This window comes from Apis laboriosa, unplaced genomic scaffold (assembly GCF_014066325.1).
Source record: "Apis laboriosa isolate Shangri-la unplaced genomic scaffold, ASM1406632v1 scaffold13_cov153, whole genome shotgun sequence".
Taxonomy (NCBI): domain Eukaryota; kingdom Metazoa; phylum Arthropoda; class Insecta; order Hymenoptera; family Apidae; genus Apis; species Apis laboriosa.
Window position 1 is genome coordinate 931,508 of NW_025221370.1, and position 19,087 is coordinate 950,594.

General features: G+C 31.6%; 2 protein-coding genes across 4 annotated transcripts in view; one reads left to right on the forward strand and one right to left on the reverse strand.

Annotated features, from left to right (window-relative positions):
* LOC122720915 (alkaline phosphatase-like) overlaps positions 1-19,087 on the forward strand; it is a 183,390-nt gene that overhangs the window by 88,328 nt on the left and 75,975 nt on the right. The gene's annotated exons all lie outside the window — the stretch shown is intronic.
* The window catches only part of LOC122720916 (caspase-1-like), a 28,808-nt gene continuing 23,921 nt past the window's right edge, over positions 14,201-19,087 (reverse strand). Inside the window, exon 5 of the mRNA XM_043948008.1 lies at positions 14,201-14,559. Coding sequence (XP_043803943.1) covers positions 14,288-14,559 — 272 coding nt within the window. The 3' untranslated portion in view covers positions 14,201-14,287. The remainder of the gene's footprint in view (positions 14,560-19,087) is intronic.

The following is a 19,087-nucleotide window of genomic DNA, read 5'->3' on the forward strand; positions in this document are numbered from 1 at the left end:
TAATCCGTGTTCTCGATCGAGTTATGCTCGACGTGACGATCGAAACTGAAAACTCGGCGCGGAAGAAAGCGTAGCGCGTCAGCTTCAATATCGCGAAGGATAAAAGAAAAAATATCCGGCCGGTGAAATTAGAAGCGAAGAAAATGGCGCGTTAAAGGCCCCGAAGGGATGAAACGAATTTATATTATATCTCTCGGCCGCGTTCTTAATTGCTTCCTTATACAATGTGGCGTGTCGGGGGAAAAAAAGAAAGAAAAGAAAAGAAAAGAAAAAGAGGAGACAATTATTCGAAGAATACGACTTCCCTCCTTCTCCTTCTTCTCCTCCTCCCCTTCCTTCTTCGCGTTTCATCTCTCAACGTATTCGTAATGCGTGAATAATCCGATAAGCTTCCCTTCCGTTGATGATTTCTCGCACGTTGCCGGTTATATAATTAGGGAAATGAAGATGGATCCTGGTGTCGAAAGTGGTTCGAATTCGAAAATTCGGTTTCCAATCGCGTTAGGCTTGATTGCACATAACGCGAATTTATACCAATTCGATTAATTATTTCGCGGGCCAAGTCGAGCGGAAGCCGTAATTATATCTCTTTTGTCGTTTTCCCTTATCTCTCGTCGACTCGATTCCCTTCGAAATTCACGGTTCAAAGCGGGGCCCGCCGCTCCACCTTGCATTTTTTCCCTTCCTCCCTTTTCTCTCTCTCTCTCTCTCTCTCTCTTCCTCTGCCTTTTTTTCTTTTTGCCTCTTTTCTCGACGCGGATACTCGTCGAGCACGAGGTTTAATAGAATTTTACGAGTATACAAAGTTAAGTAGGGTGGAAGTGGAGTTTTATTGATCGGGCAGGAGAGCGAAGCCGTTCCTTCCTCCTCCTCGTGCTCTTTCCTAGGCGAGCTCGTGATCGTGGCCGATACCATCGCGCCTTTTCCCGTAATTCTTTCCCCGTAAAGAGGTTTAACGCTACTCGATGCAACTAACTTCATTAGCAACTTTGCTTGTTTTCGTCCGAGTTACACGAATTCCTCGTCTTAATAACGAACGTAGTTACAATTGACGCGTAAGATGATTTTGCATTCTCCTATATTTCCTAATGAGATTCGTCTTTTTCTTTTCTTTTCTTTTCTTTTTTTTTTTTTTTTTTTGTATAAAAAGAAATTAAATCGTTTCATCCACGAAGAAGAAAATTATCTATTATTCAAAAGCGTACAAGATTCGTCTTAACGAAAGCTCGAATCGTCTTATTTCGCGATAAATTTGATGGATATCGGTGTACCTTGTTTAAAATTCGTTTCGTTCTTTGTCGAGCTCGCGAAAGAATCGAAGGAGTCGTTGCCGACGTTAAAATGTTTTATCGATACTCGTGAGCAGGGAAACATTGTTTTTTGTCTTCGAAGAAACGAAAGCGACCTCGCTTTCCAAGCGCCCTCGATCGCTTTAACTCTTCCAATTTGCATTCTATTTGTTTATTTACCCTCTTCATCAATCCGATTAATCGTTCAATTTGCGATCGATCGCGCATCCCTATCCGCTCTTAGAAAGGGATAAGAACGATTAGACGAGGAATTAAATTAAATAAACAATCGAGTGATCTTTCGCTCGAAATTGATTTTTTCCGAGAAGTTAAACATCTCGATATTTCGATCGATCCTCGCTCAGAGGATATTCTTATCTACGCTCATTTTTATTTTTTTTTCTTGAAAGAATTCGCAACACAAAACGAAACGAAGTATTTTCGTTTGAATCAACATTTCGTCGATACATTTGTAAAATGTAGCTGAGAAAATGAAACGAATCGTTGAAAATGAAAAAAATCTTCATTTCACTGAAAGCTCCCGTTGGATTAAGAGATCCATCGACAAATAAGATTTCCACTGTCTTCCGTATATATGTATACTTTCTACGTATTATGCGCAATTTTTGAAAAGATATCATTTTTTTTTTTTTTTTTTTTTTCATGAGAATCGCCGTCGAATCTCTATTTTATTATTCACGCGATCCTCATCGAGAGGGGAGGGGGCGATATCTTCGGGACACTCTTCTTCTTTTCGATATCAATATTAGACCATCTGGCATTCCATTAAAATTCGCATCGCTGAGAGCACTCATGAATCTGTTCCATATTTTCTGTTCCGTTATCGCGAGGGAGAAGGGGACAATTGTTGGATCGGTCAGCTTCCAAGATTTAAGACGCGTGCATCCCACGTTCCCCGTAACGTGATCGAAAGTCTACATTTTTTTTTTTTTTTTACATTTTACTCTCAGTTTTATCACGCCCGATTCGTAAACGCCTATCCTTTGCTCGTTACGAAATAATAAACGAAATAACGGGACAAATGACAACAACGCGTTACATCTTTTGATATAAAATGTAACGATAATGGAAAATGAAATTGGCAACATTTAATATTTGCTGCGTTGTCTCTGCACGCGAAACACGAATTTCGAATGAAATTACACGCGACGTTAACGATTATATTTTTGTTGCCGTTGTATCGAGCTGATTCAGGGCATGGAAGATGTTATTACAGATAAACAACAGATATACAGTTTGAATCGGTTTAAAATTAAATTGGCGTTGCTCTGGTTTCTAGATAGGTACGTTCGACAATTTGCAAAACTATATTTCAGCGATAATATTATTGTTTAATTCGATTGTAATCATGGGATGAATTTGGATTAAAGGTAGGGGAGAGGTGGGGAAATCAGTTTCAGGAAAGTGAGCCAAGATTTTTTTAAATAAGTATAGTTACGAGAGAATATACGAGAGTAACAAAGTTTTAAAGCACAAACTAGATAATGCTTTAGTTCCGTTTTATCCCTTCTTTGAAACTCGTTTTAGACTTTATCCATCTTGATGGTTAACATTCATAATCTAAAAATTTTATGAACAGTAAAACTAAAAAAAAAAAAAAAAAAAAAAAAAAAAAATGCGTAATATATACATTTTTTTAAAAATTAATATTTTAAAAGATTTTTCACGATTTTTGACACGTTTCGAGTTTGTTATTAAATTTTTCCGATTGGATTCGACGCTTGCGATATACTCCATCATTTCACCCCTAATAATAAAACCCCTTTGAAATTCGATTCATCGGAATATTTGGGAATTCGTGATTAAATACATAATAATCTTAAATCACGATTTGTATTAATTATCGATAATATCTCGTGCTAATGAATTTTTTTCGTTATTTATACAACTCGTCAAAGATGCGAAATATCCGCATCGTAATTTTATTTAACGTATTCCGCATCGACGAGCATATTCGTTAACGAACTTTCTATCGTTTCTTTTTCATCTCCAAAAAGAAAAAAAAGAAAGAAAGAAAGAAAGAAAGAAAGAATGAAAGAATGCAAGCCACTAATTTTTCCGATTACAAAGACTGTATTAATTAAAGCTAGCTAAAGTAGAAGTAACGTTCTCTTTTTCCACCAATTAGACAAATCTACCTCTCTTTTCTATCCACTTGGTCTACGCACATGCCAACATTTTCCCCTTAACGAACGCTTTAAAACAATTATTTTTCGATATTTCTTTTTTTTTTTTTTCAGACTCCTGTTCCCTTCATCAACATCATCCACGGCATTCAACATCCTTCTCCAACATTTTCTTTTCGTCATCCTCACAAAGCACCTTTGAACCGTGCCGTGCCTTTAAACGGCATGTTTTTGCACACAACCGACTCGGCGAAGAGGCACGTCGGCGTGTCCTGCTCCTTCCATTTGTTCGGGGAAAGCTTTGTACACCTGCCGCTAAAACACACAGCCGTGTCATCTTCTTGCCTGGATAATTCGATGAAAAGCTCGACTGTGCGAGGAACGGACAGTTTTCTGCCCCCCTCCCCCCCTTCGTTGCTCGAAAACACACAACTGATTTCGAGTCAATCACGCATACCACGCTAGAAAGATTAGGCGATGCATCACATAATTGTTGGCAAATTATCATCGGAGAAGGTTCGTTTCGAGTCGAAACGGGATGCCACTCGAATTTCCCTTCGATCGATGCGACGTGAAACGAGATGGTAATTTTGCGAATCATCGTGTCATAATGGATGTGATAAATATCGAAAAAGATCGAGCTTCGTGAAAACAAAGTTTTATCGAGTAAATTGTGATATAAGTCGAGAGATGATGTAATTTAATTTAATTTAATTTAATTTAATTTAATTTAATTTTCAGGCGGATCATTGTAATAAATCTGATCGTGCGAGTTTTACGATTTAAAGTAAAGTGTCGACGAATTATCCTTGAGAAGAGTAAGTCGAATAATTGTGAAATTTTTTTCATCTTATGATTGCAATCTCTCTATACAAACTGCGTATCCTTTGAAATTTATATATCCTATGCGATTCTGTTCGTGGGAAAAATAATTCCCCCTGTATAAAATACAATCTCGGAGCTCTGTTGTCAACGTATATTATCCGCGATTGACCCCAAGCGAAAATGAAACAATACGCTGGTGTAAAGCCAGCGTGCTACACTTTTCGTTTGACGCTCGAATATAAATAATACTCTTCCGACGTTTGCGCACGTTTCGAGTCTTTTCTTTCTGAAATTCCACGAGAGAAAGAAACGAGGAACAATACAAAAAAGCGGGGGAAAAAAAAAGAAGAAGAAAAAAGGGAAAGGAATAAAATGAAGAAAAAAAATAAAAATAGGAAAATGGATGAACCGTGGCAGATATTTCTTAAACGGGCATTGCCCACCACTTTGCGCCATTTGTAAACGTGTGTGTACATTTGTAAATTCATATTTTGTGTCACGAGAATATATACTGGTATTCGTTATGGATGTAAAAATCTATTTCCGTCTTAAAATTGTACAAATATAAAATATATGTATGTAGAATTCGCGTTAAAACGAGAATCCACGACAGTTCGATTAAATTGGTTCGAAAGATATCTAATATTTTTGTTTGACTCGCGTCTTGTTCCATCATAACCGTGTTTTTTACTCGGCCGATAAATGGCTGATCTGTACTTCTCGTAACTAATGGTATCGTACAAAATCGCATTAATCACGATTATTCTCCATTTCAAATTTCAAACACGAAGAGATAATAATAATAATAATAATAATAATAGTTAAATAATAAAAATAGAAAGAGTTTCAGAAAAATGAATGAAACGTGTTTCGTGGTCTAATTATTACTGTTATTGTCACGATTAATGGATTTTCAAAATATTGGCTTGTTATGTTTATCATCCAATTACCAGGGATTCGAAATTAACCATCCACGAAAATTGAAAACAAATTTGATATTCGATCGATTATAGTTTGTTGTGATGTATACGCGAATTTAATTCGATTAATTGTATTATAATAAAAGATAATTCGTACGTTATCGATCCTGTTTGTATCTTTCAGGGAACTAAGTGGAACTAAGTGGCCTGCGTTTGACAATTCTACGATTGTTGTTAACGGGCAAAAGTGTTTTCGACTGTTGATTTAGTTAGCAAAGTTTACGGGATGTAGCTCAATTGAATAGTAGATTGGAGAAGTGAAAGCGGATAGTAGAAGTTTCAAGTAACTTGTAATAGAATTGATTGATTTCCATGTAATTGCAATAAGACAAATCACGTGAGGATTTAATCGTTTAAACCGTGAAATGTACACTACAATTATATTACGTTTATCTCTGGAGAACGAGAGAAATCGTACGTTGTTATTTTGATATTATCGACAAACAAAAATTGAAACGAAAATTTTGACAGAACGTTCTGTCAGGATTGATCGGAATTTGGATATTTCATACCAGCGGTTTCTATGAAAAAGGTTTCTATCGCAGGAAGCGCGGCGTTTTTTTTCTAAAATAAAAGGTACATACAATTCGCGTGTGCAGTAGTAACCATTTTTATACAGAAAATTAAAATCGTAATATAATTTACAGTGAATATTAATTGGAATATTTTTTCCTGTTTTTTTTTTCTATTTGAAGGTATAATTGTATCACAAATGAAGATTGATGAAATTCTATTATAAGGTTCAATATAATTTATTATTACATTTTTTACAATAGCTACTTTATACAATAGATGTATTTTTTTTTATGTTCGATTAATATTTATGTCAATCTATACATAAAAGATTTTTTTAACAAATATTTATATATACTATTTATTCATTATAAAACTATACTATTTGTTTGATCATAATCATAATAACCTATTTTATTTGTATGATAGCAATAAAAATAATTAGTAATTAAAAATCTATATTATACATATCGAATGTGACATTGAATTTTTCATAGATGAGATTAGATTCCATGTATATTAAATTAATAGAATGTAATAGATGTAATGGAAAGTATTGCTGCAAATAATAAATTGATATTAAAAATTACATTTGTTTCTTTTTCTTTTTCGATTCAATAATCAGATTTCTACAAATTGTTTGAATTTGAGTTTTTACATCTGTTTCTATTTCATTTTCAGGAATATTTATCAATTCCAAAAATTCATTAATAGGATACCTAATAGAATGGTTGCATGAAACATTCTGTAAAGTGAAATTACAAACAATACTTCAGCCACTCAATGGACTATTACACTATGGAAAACGAGCACGTACACACCATTTGAATTCGAATTTCCACTTACAATCAGTTCCATGGTTTTCTCGCTCGTAAGTTACATTTTAATATCATCGGCCGAATTTCCAATTTCATCGGCCTAGAAATCGAGCTCGCGTTCCACATATATTTAATAAATTTATACTTATTAAATCTATAAATATTTTTAAATTAGAATAATTTATAATTCTTATGCTTTTGAATATTAATTATATTGTAAATGTTATTAAATATTAGATAATCAATCAAAGCTATCTTACCCTTATTAAATGTATGTTAAGAACCACTATTTTGATAAAAATCATCAATTTAACAGGAGTTTTAAAATTGGACATTTTACATTTTTGATCTATCCATTATCTTCATTATAGCAACTAATTTTCCAAATCTTCATTACTGCAAATATTATCAGAATATTGTTTTCATTAAATTAATATAAATTAAAATTATTTTTACCTATATTATTCATAATATATTATTTGAGAAATCAGGATAATATTTTTAATTTCTACTTACATTTATATTTTATGCAATCATACTAATCACATATGATCAGTATAAATTATTTTATTATTTAGGATATCAACAAAAATTCTTCGAATACGATTTTTATATTAAATAATTCGAACCGATTTCTAAAATATTAAATGAATAATTTATTACAAAAATCATATATCATTTATTTATAATCGAAAACTTATTTTTAATTATGTGTTTATAACCTAACCAAAAAGATAATATACTATTATATATTTATACTTACATGTAATTGTATTTAACAAATATATCAAAATTTTCTGAGAATATCTTTTTGTTTATTATAACTCATTATTACACAATACAATCCCATTTAAATAGTTTTTAAATTATAATTAATCGATGTAAGTATATAAGAGTGTCGTCATTTGATTCTATAAACTTATAAACAAATAAATTTTGTCGATAAGTTAGGAGACGATTGAAAAATTTTGATCAACGCCATCTCGCGTTTGGATCACCGAAGCTCCGACTTGTTATTAGCATAGCAGAATATACAAGGAGGTATTCGAATCCCTATGACGTCACAGACAAAGAAAGCATTATTGTGCAAGAAGGACAGAGAGTATTTTCCGTTACTTTGAATACGCTATGTGGAAAATTCATTAATTTCTCATTTTCTACTTAAAATTTCTACACTTTTAAGATTGCATCTTCAAGCTAGAGCTTTAAACAAGTTTCCCATATCGATTTTAATGCAAAATTTTTTTTAATTAATTTTTTATTAACGATTAATCCGTCATGCGTTCTAATGCATCGAAGACGCCATATTGAAAATTCACTAATTTCTCGTTTTCTACTTAAAATTTCTATACTTTTATGGTTGCATCTTCAAGCTAAAGCTTTAAACAAGTTTCCCAAATCGATTTTAATACGAAATTCTTTTTAATTAATTTTTTATTAACGATTATTATGCAGAGTGTTTTAGTTACAAACCGTCAGTTTGTAACCAAGTAAAGAATAATTAATTTATTTATTTAAATAACAACAAGATTTGAAATAAAATTTATATGTGAAAGTAAAAGAAGGAACAATGTTTAAAATGAATATAATCAATTTGAAAATTGATTTCTTCTTAATGAGAAGTTAATGAAAAATCTGTTGCGTAGCAATCACGTCGATCTGATATGACGCATTAATCTTTAATAAAAAATTAAGTAAAGAGAATTTTCCATTAAATTTGATATAAGAAATTTGTCTGAGGCTTTAGTTTCAACTTGCGACTTTGAAAGTGTCATGATTTTGTATAGAAAATGAATAATTAATGAATTTTTAATATGGCGTCTTCGATATATTAGAACGCATAACATATTAATCATTAATAATGAATTAATTAAAAAAAATTTCGTATTAAAATTGATATGGGAAACTTGTTTAAGGCTCTAGCTTCATGATACGATTTTAAAAGTGTCGAAATTTTATATAAAAAATAAATAATTAATAAATTTTCAATACGATATCTTCGATGTATTAGAACGCATATCGGATTAATTGTTAATAAAAAATTAATCAGAAAGAATTTCGCATTAAAATTGATATGAGAAACTGTCAAAGGTTCTACTTTGAATATGCGATCTTAAAAGTAACGAAATTTTAAATAGAAAATAAGAAATTAATGAATTATCCTGGGGAATTTTTTACGAGGGTCTTCGATGTATTAGAACATACAACATATTAATCGTTAATAATGAATTAATCAAAAAGAATTTTGCAGTAAAATTGATATGGGAAACTTATTTAAGGCTCTAGTTTGAAGATGCGATCTTAAAAGTGTCGAAATTTTGAGTAGAAAACGAGAAATTAATGAATTTTCAATATGGCGTCTTCGATGCATTAGAACGCACGACGAATTAATCGTTAATAAAAAATTAATCAAAAAGAATTTCGTATTAAAATTGATATGAGAAACTTGTTTAGGACTCTAGCTTTAAGATGCGATCTTAAAAGTATAGAAATTTTAAGTAAAAAATGAGAAATTAACGAATTTTCCATGTGGCGTATTCAAAGTAACGGAAAATGCTCTCTGTCCTTCTTGCACAATGGTGCTTTCTTTGTCTGTGACGTCATAGGGATTCGAATACCTCCTTATATATTCTGCTATGCTAATAACAAGTCCGAGCTTCGGTGATCCAAACGCGAGATGGCGTTGATTAAAATTTTTCAATCGTCTCCTAACTTATCGACAAAATTTATTTGTTTATAAGTTTATAGGATCAAATGACGATACTCTTATATACTTATGACTAATTATAATTTAAAAACTATTTAAATAGGATTGTATTATGGTATAACGAGGTATAATAAACAAAAAGATATTCTCATAGAATTTGATATATTTATTAAATATATTCACATGTAAGTATAAGTACATAATAGGATATTGTTTTTTGGTTAGGTTATAAACATATAATTATATTTTAGCAATAATTAATGTTATTTAAAAATTATGCTTTGCGTTTAAAAATCGCTTTCGAAAAAAGACTATTGATATGCAAAGCAATGGAATAAAATAATTTATATTGTTTATATGTGATTATTATTAAGCATAAGTAAAAATTAAAAATATTATTCTGATTCTATTCTTACAATACAATTTTTAAGGTATGAGCAATATAATTATTAAATTAATTTATTTAAAAATATGAGAATTAAGAGAAAATATATTTATATTTATATTTTATCAACAAATATTTGCAGGTATTATTTGCTGTAAGGAAGCATAATAGATCTAAGACAATAAATAAATAAATAATGATATTTAAAGGTTTAAAAAATATATATATATTTTTCATAAATTTGTCATCAATACAAATATTTATCATAAATAATTATGCTTTTATGAATCTTTAAATATTTTAAAATAATGGCTTTTCATATTTTAGGTATTTGAAGAATCAAATCAACATTTTTTAATCATTTCTTTTTGATCCATTCTGTCGCCGAAACATGAGTTGATAATTTCTATGATATGATTGTAATTACCGATTTAAATGATACAGTTATCGGTGATATTCGAACACAAGGTTTCTTCAAGTATCTCTCTCTCGTTCGATCGAGCGTTGATCGATGAAGGGACAGAAGCACCTGCATCCTTTGACGAAGAGAATCAGTCATCCGCTTAGTCTCGAGTAGTTCAACTTTGAGAACGTACTTGTTATATAGCCACATCTACTAGATAGATTCCACTTCTCGTTGGTTCACCAGATGAATTATTAAATTGAAAATCTTGCTAGTTGTTGATCAAAGCACTTCGACAGCAAGTTCAGAAAATACGATGGAACGTTGAATAGAGAATTCTCGATTGTTTATCGAAACGTGTCGTTCTTTAACGACTAAACTTTTAACGATTCTAACGACGATTTTGATATCAGTAGCAAAGTTTCACCACATTTTGAAGAGATTAGCGCGTTGATCTTTGAGCAAATGACATATTGTACTATTAACGATAAGGATACCTTTGAAAATTGTATCTACTAAATATGGAAAACAGAGCGAGAAGGAAACAATGTAACAAAGGAATTACAATGTCAATCCGATTTTCTTAATATATTCATAATAGACAACGCTACGAACAATGTGGAACGCTGGAAATAGTAAAACAATATTCATTCGATTAATAAAATAACAAATATGAAAGAATATTTGACTTGTGCAATATGTATCGGTATTTGAGCGAAATTAACGTAACAGATCTCAAGTAAAATGAATATTTTAATGAATTTATAGAATTAAATTAAAAAAAAATTGAAAATTAATAAGTTTTATAATTTTACAATATATATAATAGATAGATTATCTGAAAAAAGAATCATCAGATGCGGATTAAATTTTGCTAAAACAATTGAATCATCTTGCTACGCTTTGTCCATTGTGCTCCTTTACTCATCCGAAGCAGCAGACCGAAGATTGTAACCCGCATAACGAAACCCTTTAACCATCCCTCAAACGAGCCGTAGCTCTATCATGCTCCGTTTGCTTGAAGGATTCACTTAGTCTCGACAGAAGACGGAGATGAAGTGAATGGAATCGAATTGTCATTGCACGGTCAAACAGACGTACTAGTACTTCTCTCTCGAAGTACGAAGGACTTCTTTTCTCTTTGATACGAAAGTAGTTCAACAACTATACGGATCGGACTTTTAGCAAATAAGACTTCTGACTCTTCTGAAGTAGTTTGTGAGAAATATGCAAATAATTACGTGTAATTTATTTTACATCGATTTATTTAATTTATTTGCATTATTTATCGTAATCTTTTATCGAATTAAAATTACGGTAGAATTATTTAAATAATATGAGGATATTATATTACAAATAATATTACAAATAATATGTAAATTTATTTCGTTTTATTTTATTTGTTCGATTGTAGCCGATTCGTTTAAAAAATACCTATTATATATTATTACTCGAGCGATCATGATTGTTTTACATTATTTGTTTCAATCATAAATGTTTTGCAAATGTTTCGTTTTATTTTTTATAAAATAATATTGAAATTATAACGTTACAAATCTTGCCTCTTTATTATTATTAGCATTATTATTTTATATGACTAAAAACATTTACAATTTTACATCTAATAATTTCTTGTTCTACTGTTAATAATACGGTCGATATTTCAATATAAATTTTGATAAACTTGTACTATAATAATTACGCTGATAATTACAGTACTAATTACAGTTTTGGTTTAATAACTACGATAGGAAATAAGATACATAGACAACATTATGGTGTTAATAATAATATTGCTTGATAATATAATATAACTTTAAAATATACGAGGAATGTAGGAATTGAATTGAAAATATATAATTTAAGAAAATTGAACTGCCACTGTTCATAACCAGTACAATAATCGATATTTATCTGATAATAAATGACATGTCGATTGGTACAACAGATGTATCAAGTTATATTTCATTTCATTTCACAATGGCATTCGATACTAATAATATAGTACTAGCAATATTCTCACGTTATTATATTTACTGTGTCATAAAAAAAGAATTTTTTAAAAATTTATCAACGATTCGATATAACTATTTTTCACGTTTTAGGAAATAATAAATTTGATCTGCAAATATTAAAATCTATAAGAAAAATATTATATAATATAGTTTGAAATTAAAATATTATATAATTATATTTTCAAAATTTTTATTTTAAATATAATAAATATTTCTTTGAAATAGCGTTCAGCGTAATTCGTATAAGAAAAATCATAGTTTATTCATAGGAAAAGGTAACTCTTGTCACATTGCTTGCTAAACATACTTGACAACAAACTGTTTCTTTCCTTACCTGCGTTTTGTAACATATGTCTAGAATAATATTACGAAACGTGTCAACAGTTCCATTAAGTCTATTGAAAGTAAATCCCCATTGTTTATGCTGTCGAGAAAAGGGAAAATTTTTTTCTGATAGAAGAAAATATGAGAGATATATAGGAAATAATAATACTAATACTAATAATAATACTAATACTAAAAATTAGACTTTGATAAAATTATATTTTAAAAAATATATTTTTTGATTACATTAATATATTAATATATCAAATAAAATAAACGAATATTAAATGAAAAATATATGAAATAAATAATAGTACATCTTTATGATATTTATATACAGATTATATATCAATAATAAAAAGAAAAATTAAGTCACTCTCTATCAATTTAAAAAAAATTCTATTTATCATAGACTATTTCATAATTTTATTACAATCTAAAATAATGGAGAAATGAGATCATTTTATATCATCTGGCGTGAAATTTTTAAGCGTGTTTAAAGAAATTTTCGTTTATTATCATAAAAAAAAAATTTAATTTTTTTTTACACGGAGAAAAATATTCATCTTTATACAATACAAATGGTTGCTTATAATAAATCATAACTTACACAAAATAACCAAATTAAAAGTACACGCGGTTGAATAATAAAAATATATCGCCAGAGGTTTCTTCGCCATCTTTTGTGACTTTTAATTTGTTTAAAAAGAGAATGAATTTTCTGCGTATTTTCGTATTTTTACGACCAAGTTATTTATAGCTCATTAAACTCTGTGAATAGCTGCAAATGAAGTAATGCACGCATTTCGTTACCCATTCTTTATATAATGTCGGACTAAGAACCGAAGTCTTCTTTAAAACTCGTTCAACGAAAATCTACGAATGTGATAATTAAAAATATATCACCGATACTCGTTCCAAAAATTTACATTTTTCCCGAGATTGCGATAAGAAATGTCTTTAGTCTTTAGATAGCAAATTTCGTTAAATTAACGCAAAATATTTCTTAAAGTTAAATACATATAAGAAATATAAATATTTAAAAGGAGGCATTATATATATTTATAAAATAAAATATTCACATATTTTTTTCACATATTTTAAATGCATAATATTTATAAATAATATTGTCAATTATTAAATATTGAAATTTGTTTCAAAATATTATATTTATTAATAAATGATCAATAATCACGATAATTTAATTATTTATTTTATGAAATAAATTTATTTATATATTTTATTCTTCGAAGGTAAGAGATAATAAATAAATATTCTCGATGATATTAAATTTATCATATCGAAACATTTCTTCTCTTTTATCTGATGGATTTAATCCATGCTTTGCATTTTCCTCGTTAAACATATCAATTATCGTCATGTATTAATTAAACGCTCACCCGAAAATTTCTTTTTATAATCGCTGCCAATTCGTTGTATAATTGGATCTCATATTTAGCGTCGATGTTCTGGAATCTTGTTCGATTCCATGAAAGAATATAAAAAAAAAAATAATGTAATTAAAGTTAACCAGAAATTGTATCTATTATTTATTCTTGATCCGAGCATTGAATATCCATTTTATCCATTTTAAGGATAAAACAAATAAATGTAATTTGCAAAATATTTTTTTATTATTTATTTTATGTATATATATATATATTATATATTTTTACTTAGTAAAATTAGTAGTAGATATAATCTCTGCTTCTCCATTTTCAGTCTATTTTATTTCGAAATATTATATTTCATGCTTTGAAGAAAAAGCAATAGCAAGAAATAAAAAAACAAAAATGCGATTAAAATAAAATTTCTTTGTCATGATCGTTATTTACATTAATAATAATGATAAATCGACAATTGGATTAACAAATTAATCTGTTAATCTTGGATTAACAAAGGATCGAAATCTGTCTTTTCATTTTTCGACAATTCAACTAAATATTTCGTTTTATCGAAATATACTAATCGTGTTAACGTAGAGACTATAGTTGGGGCTTGGAGTTTCTTTTCGTTGCTTAATGTCCGATTATAATTAACTACGTGCCTCACAATGGAAGTCATCATTCTGAATAGATCGTGGGTCCGCCAATGTTCGTTCAACTCTTGGGTAATTTTATTCATCAAACAGGAATTTGTATTTTGCCAAGAAGCTGAAAGTCATAATCAAATCATGTTCAATGTTATCTATTCTTGTATGTATGCATGTATGTGCGCTTACGTAGACGAATGAAAGTAGAAGCCATTTCATAACTTGAAAGAATATAGATTCGACGCGCCATAACAATAAATATAGATGTACGATTATATACAATTGGAAATACAATTACAGTATTTCGTGTCGGTTTAATTTTCAAGTGTAGAATTAACACGGAACGCGAATGATCCAAGAACTTTTGTAAATCGACTCGGTCATTAAGAGCGATCTTTAGCCACCGATTATTCGGATTAGATTTCGCAACAACTAATGACCTCGTCGTTTATCAGAGAATACAGTTTCTTTGTGAACGCAATTGGATCGGCAACAACACGAAAGGAGGATCAAGGAAGGGAATTGGCGCTCGTGAAAACTCGTTTACAATTGTTTAATCCAGCAGTTTCTCTTTCGATTTTGTATTTTTTTTTTTTTTTTTACGCGCGTTCACAAGTTGCCACGAAAATGGCGCCACAGCATCGAATACGGTAGAAGCGAATTATCGTTAGTTGTGGAATGGGGTATGAGGTTTTAGGAATGTATGCAAGTATTTAAATGGTTGAATATGGAGGATAATATGTAGTTGATGAGGGAAGTATGTGGAATGTGGGAAATGCAAATGAGCAAAGTAATATAAATAGATATTTTATCTTCCCAAACGTTAGATGAAAATGGACGATTTAAGGATATCGTGAAAATTTTTATCCCAGCATACATAATAAAAAATACATTTTTGCAATTAATTCGTAAATCGAACAAATTCTTCGAGAAAAATTTAAAGAAAAATGTTTTCTTAAATTAAATTCTTTCGTTGCGTTCGCTTATTTGATTGTAATCGCAAAAGTGATTAGAATTATGACGGATAAAGAAAAGGAAAAATGCTGGAAGAAGCGCGAATGTTATCCCAGAGCATTATGGATGGATCCTAACGCTGGATGAAAATATATTTTCCACGGGAAAATAATCGAGACGTCTAACAATAGGTGGAAATAGAGGCAACGACATTATCACCGAAACGTTAATGGAACGCGAAGAACGCAAATACTGGCAACGTTATCGCTTTCCGTAATCGTTGCAAGAAACGTTTTCGTTGTCAACGCGTGGAGATAATCATCCGTCTGTTTCAACCGATATATTCTTCGCAGAACGCGGTGTGCTTATTTTTGCCGTAAATAATTTTCTCACACTCTATTTCGAACATTATACGATAAAGTTTACGATAAGATTATACAGAAGCCCAATTTTTGAAACGATATAACGTAATTCGTTCCAGTTCTACTCGAGGATAATCCGCAATAAATCCAAATACGATTCGAGGAAAATTACGAGGAATAAATCTTTCGATCAGTCGTCTGTTTACCATCGAAAAAGGGCAAAACATCTGGAAAAAGCTCTCGGTATGAGCGTTCTCTGAAAGCGAATCAATCCATCGAAGAATAATCGTCTCCTCGCCGCTCGCGCCACTTTTCGTTCAACAACCACTTCGTCCCTCGTTATTATCGATTATTATCGACAGAGAGAAAGCGCGGTTTTTTTCTTCCGAATCCTGAAACAAGTATCGATCCGATTATCCTCCGTCACAATTCTACGCACATGCGAAATTCAAATTGGAGAACATTATAATAACATTCCCCGTGCCAATTAACCGGCCTTCGAATTACAATCGCTTATCAACGGTGTAACGACTAATTATGAAGCACGAGGGACGATCCAACGATATCCCCGATATATCGATCACCCTGGACAACGTTCGGCTATAATTTCCGCGCGTTCTTCCTTTCCAATCAACGATTCTCCTCGTTCGTGGAATATCCGTTCGTGGATGACTCGAACGCGCTACGTCGAAATTATTCCGCGGAAAAAAATTTTTCCTCGCCGAAATCACAAAGGTGGAAAACGTTACAACGACGAGGATGCGACGAGGGCGAGTGTTTTCGTTCGATGTACGCACGGAACAATCAGAGTTCTTTGTCACCGGAAACTCAGGCAATGTTATCGAATAATTTCGTTAACGATTACCCATTATCCTGTTTACGCGTGGTGGAAAACACGTGTGTTATACGTGTGCACGGATAATTAGGAGATTCGAATTAAATATCATGTTAGTAAAAATATATGTTATATTATTTTTTTCGTAGGAAATATTTTTCCCCCACCAATTGTTCGATAAACTTTGTGCTTCGAAAAATTGTACATACTTGGATGGATAGACGTGAACGATAGTTGATCCATGTTTGATTGAATTTAATTCAGTGCTGCTTAATGCGTACCTCGATTTATGAGGATCGCTTGATTGACATCAACATTAACATCGCGTATCACTGTATTATCGACGGTGTTTCGCCGTCAACCGAAATTTCTCCCATTAATCTCGATAACGTAAACGTTTGGGCGAAACGTTTGTCCCTTTACAATACATCTGAAAGACGATTCGTAATAAAAATAATTTTCACAAAGATTCCAATTTTTTCTACAAACAAAGTTTTACAACGTAAATTGAAAATTTGATAAAAAAATATTTTAGAATTTGAATTCTTCGTTTTTAACAATTTCTATCATAGAAATCACGCATATGAAAGAAATGAAAACATTTTTCCAGATTGTATTCCAATTTTATCTTAATTCAAAAAATCTACAAATTATTACATAATACGACATCGAATAAATAGACCATAATTTTCAATCCATCACTCCTCTTGGCATAAAATTTCGGCACACGATGATTCGCGACTAATTCCCGATCATATTGCCGTCCGTTTATTTAACGCATGACGCAAATCAACCGATTAACGATCCGAAATGACGCGCGGACTCAATATTTTACTCTGTCAATTCGATGACGCGCCGAGGGAGATCAATGGCGTCGGAAGTGACGCGAGTCAATGATATCTGCCACTGCCCTGCCGAGACAATAAATCCTGTCTGTATCGCTTCGCGTCCACTAACAATCGCCGCGCTATCTCTTCCGTTATAGATTGTCCATTCTCTCCATCCTCTCCTCTCGCCATCAAGAGAAATTTGTTTCTCTGTGTACGTGTGTCGAACAACAAACAACGGATATCTTATAACTTTTCATCACGAAGGACCAAAAATTTTAATCCGACCCACTATTCAATTACTCCCCAAACGATAATTAGCCAACATTGTCGAACTTGTCGAGCTTTCGATTAATTTCCACAAACGCAACAAAATTTCCGGGGTTAATTAAATTACGTTCTGGCTATGCAGTTATTCGCCATATCCACATTTTTGGACAATTAATTAGACGGGATGGGAGATATTCTTTTTTTTTCTCGACACGCGATTGCTAATTTGTATCGACAATTTTACACAACACGTTTCCCTTAGAAAACAATATATATGATTTCCAATTATTTCTGTATATAGAACTATATAGGAGAAAATGTTTCAGATGTACTCGATATGTAATTATGAAGAGGATGGAAAAAACGCAGGACGATGGATGAAATAAAATTCGAGCTGGTCATCAACATTCTTAAATCCCATTTCTTCTTTACACGAAAAATGATAGATTGGAAAGCGGATTAACACGAGGGCAAATGATTACGGACGTGAACGAGAATTATTTACGCGACATGGTGACGGGTAAAACGAACAAAGATGCCATGTAACGGGCGAAATATCGCGTATGTGTATTTATCACGCTCGGGTTACACACGATTAACGTGATAATTCGTGCATGCAATTTGTGTCCGCCAGCTTATTATTACATTTTCCCTCGATAAATTAGCGCGGGCCAAGAACACGGGACCGAGCAACGGCGTGAAATATTCCTTTTGTTCTTCTCTGTTGCCGAACATTCACCAGAAATTACCGCGCGTGTGTGTACATTTGTTGGATCGTCAGATATCGTTCAAGTAAGATTTTCGATATACTTTTTCGAATAACTTTTCTTATTTTTTTTTTCTTTTTGTCAAAGTGGTTTCCAACGTGTAATAAAATAAAAAAGGATCGTCCGATTGAAACTATTTTTCAAAGCCTTTCGTTTCGATAGAACGATTGCCCCAATCAATTGAGCTATCCGAAATGTCGATAGATCGTTCCATCCCAAATCTAATATTCCAAATGATTGGCTAGCAAGGATTGTAGGATTTAAATTCTAGGTAAGAACGAATTGGAGAAATTATTTTCTTTTTTTTTTCGATTTCAGATCCCGCCGCCCTCTTCTCGTATCAATATTCCCGATTACACGAATTTTTTGAAAGGTTTCGTTCTCTCTCTTTCTCTCGAATAATCGAATACATTTTCATTCCGACGGAACGCGATGGAACACCCACCAACACGTGCAAATACCCACCAACATAACAACGAAATTTATAGTCCTCCTATTCTTTCCGCCTATTGACTTGCAAATGAATGCTCGACAGGGATGCACAGGGGGAGGGGGCGTGAATTGCACACGCACGTGTTGTCGCGCCTATTCAGGGACCGAACACTCGTTGAAACGCGAAAGAATCCGTGAGAGC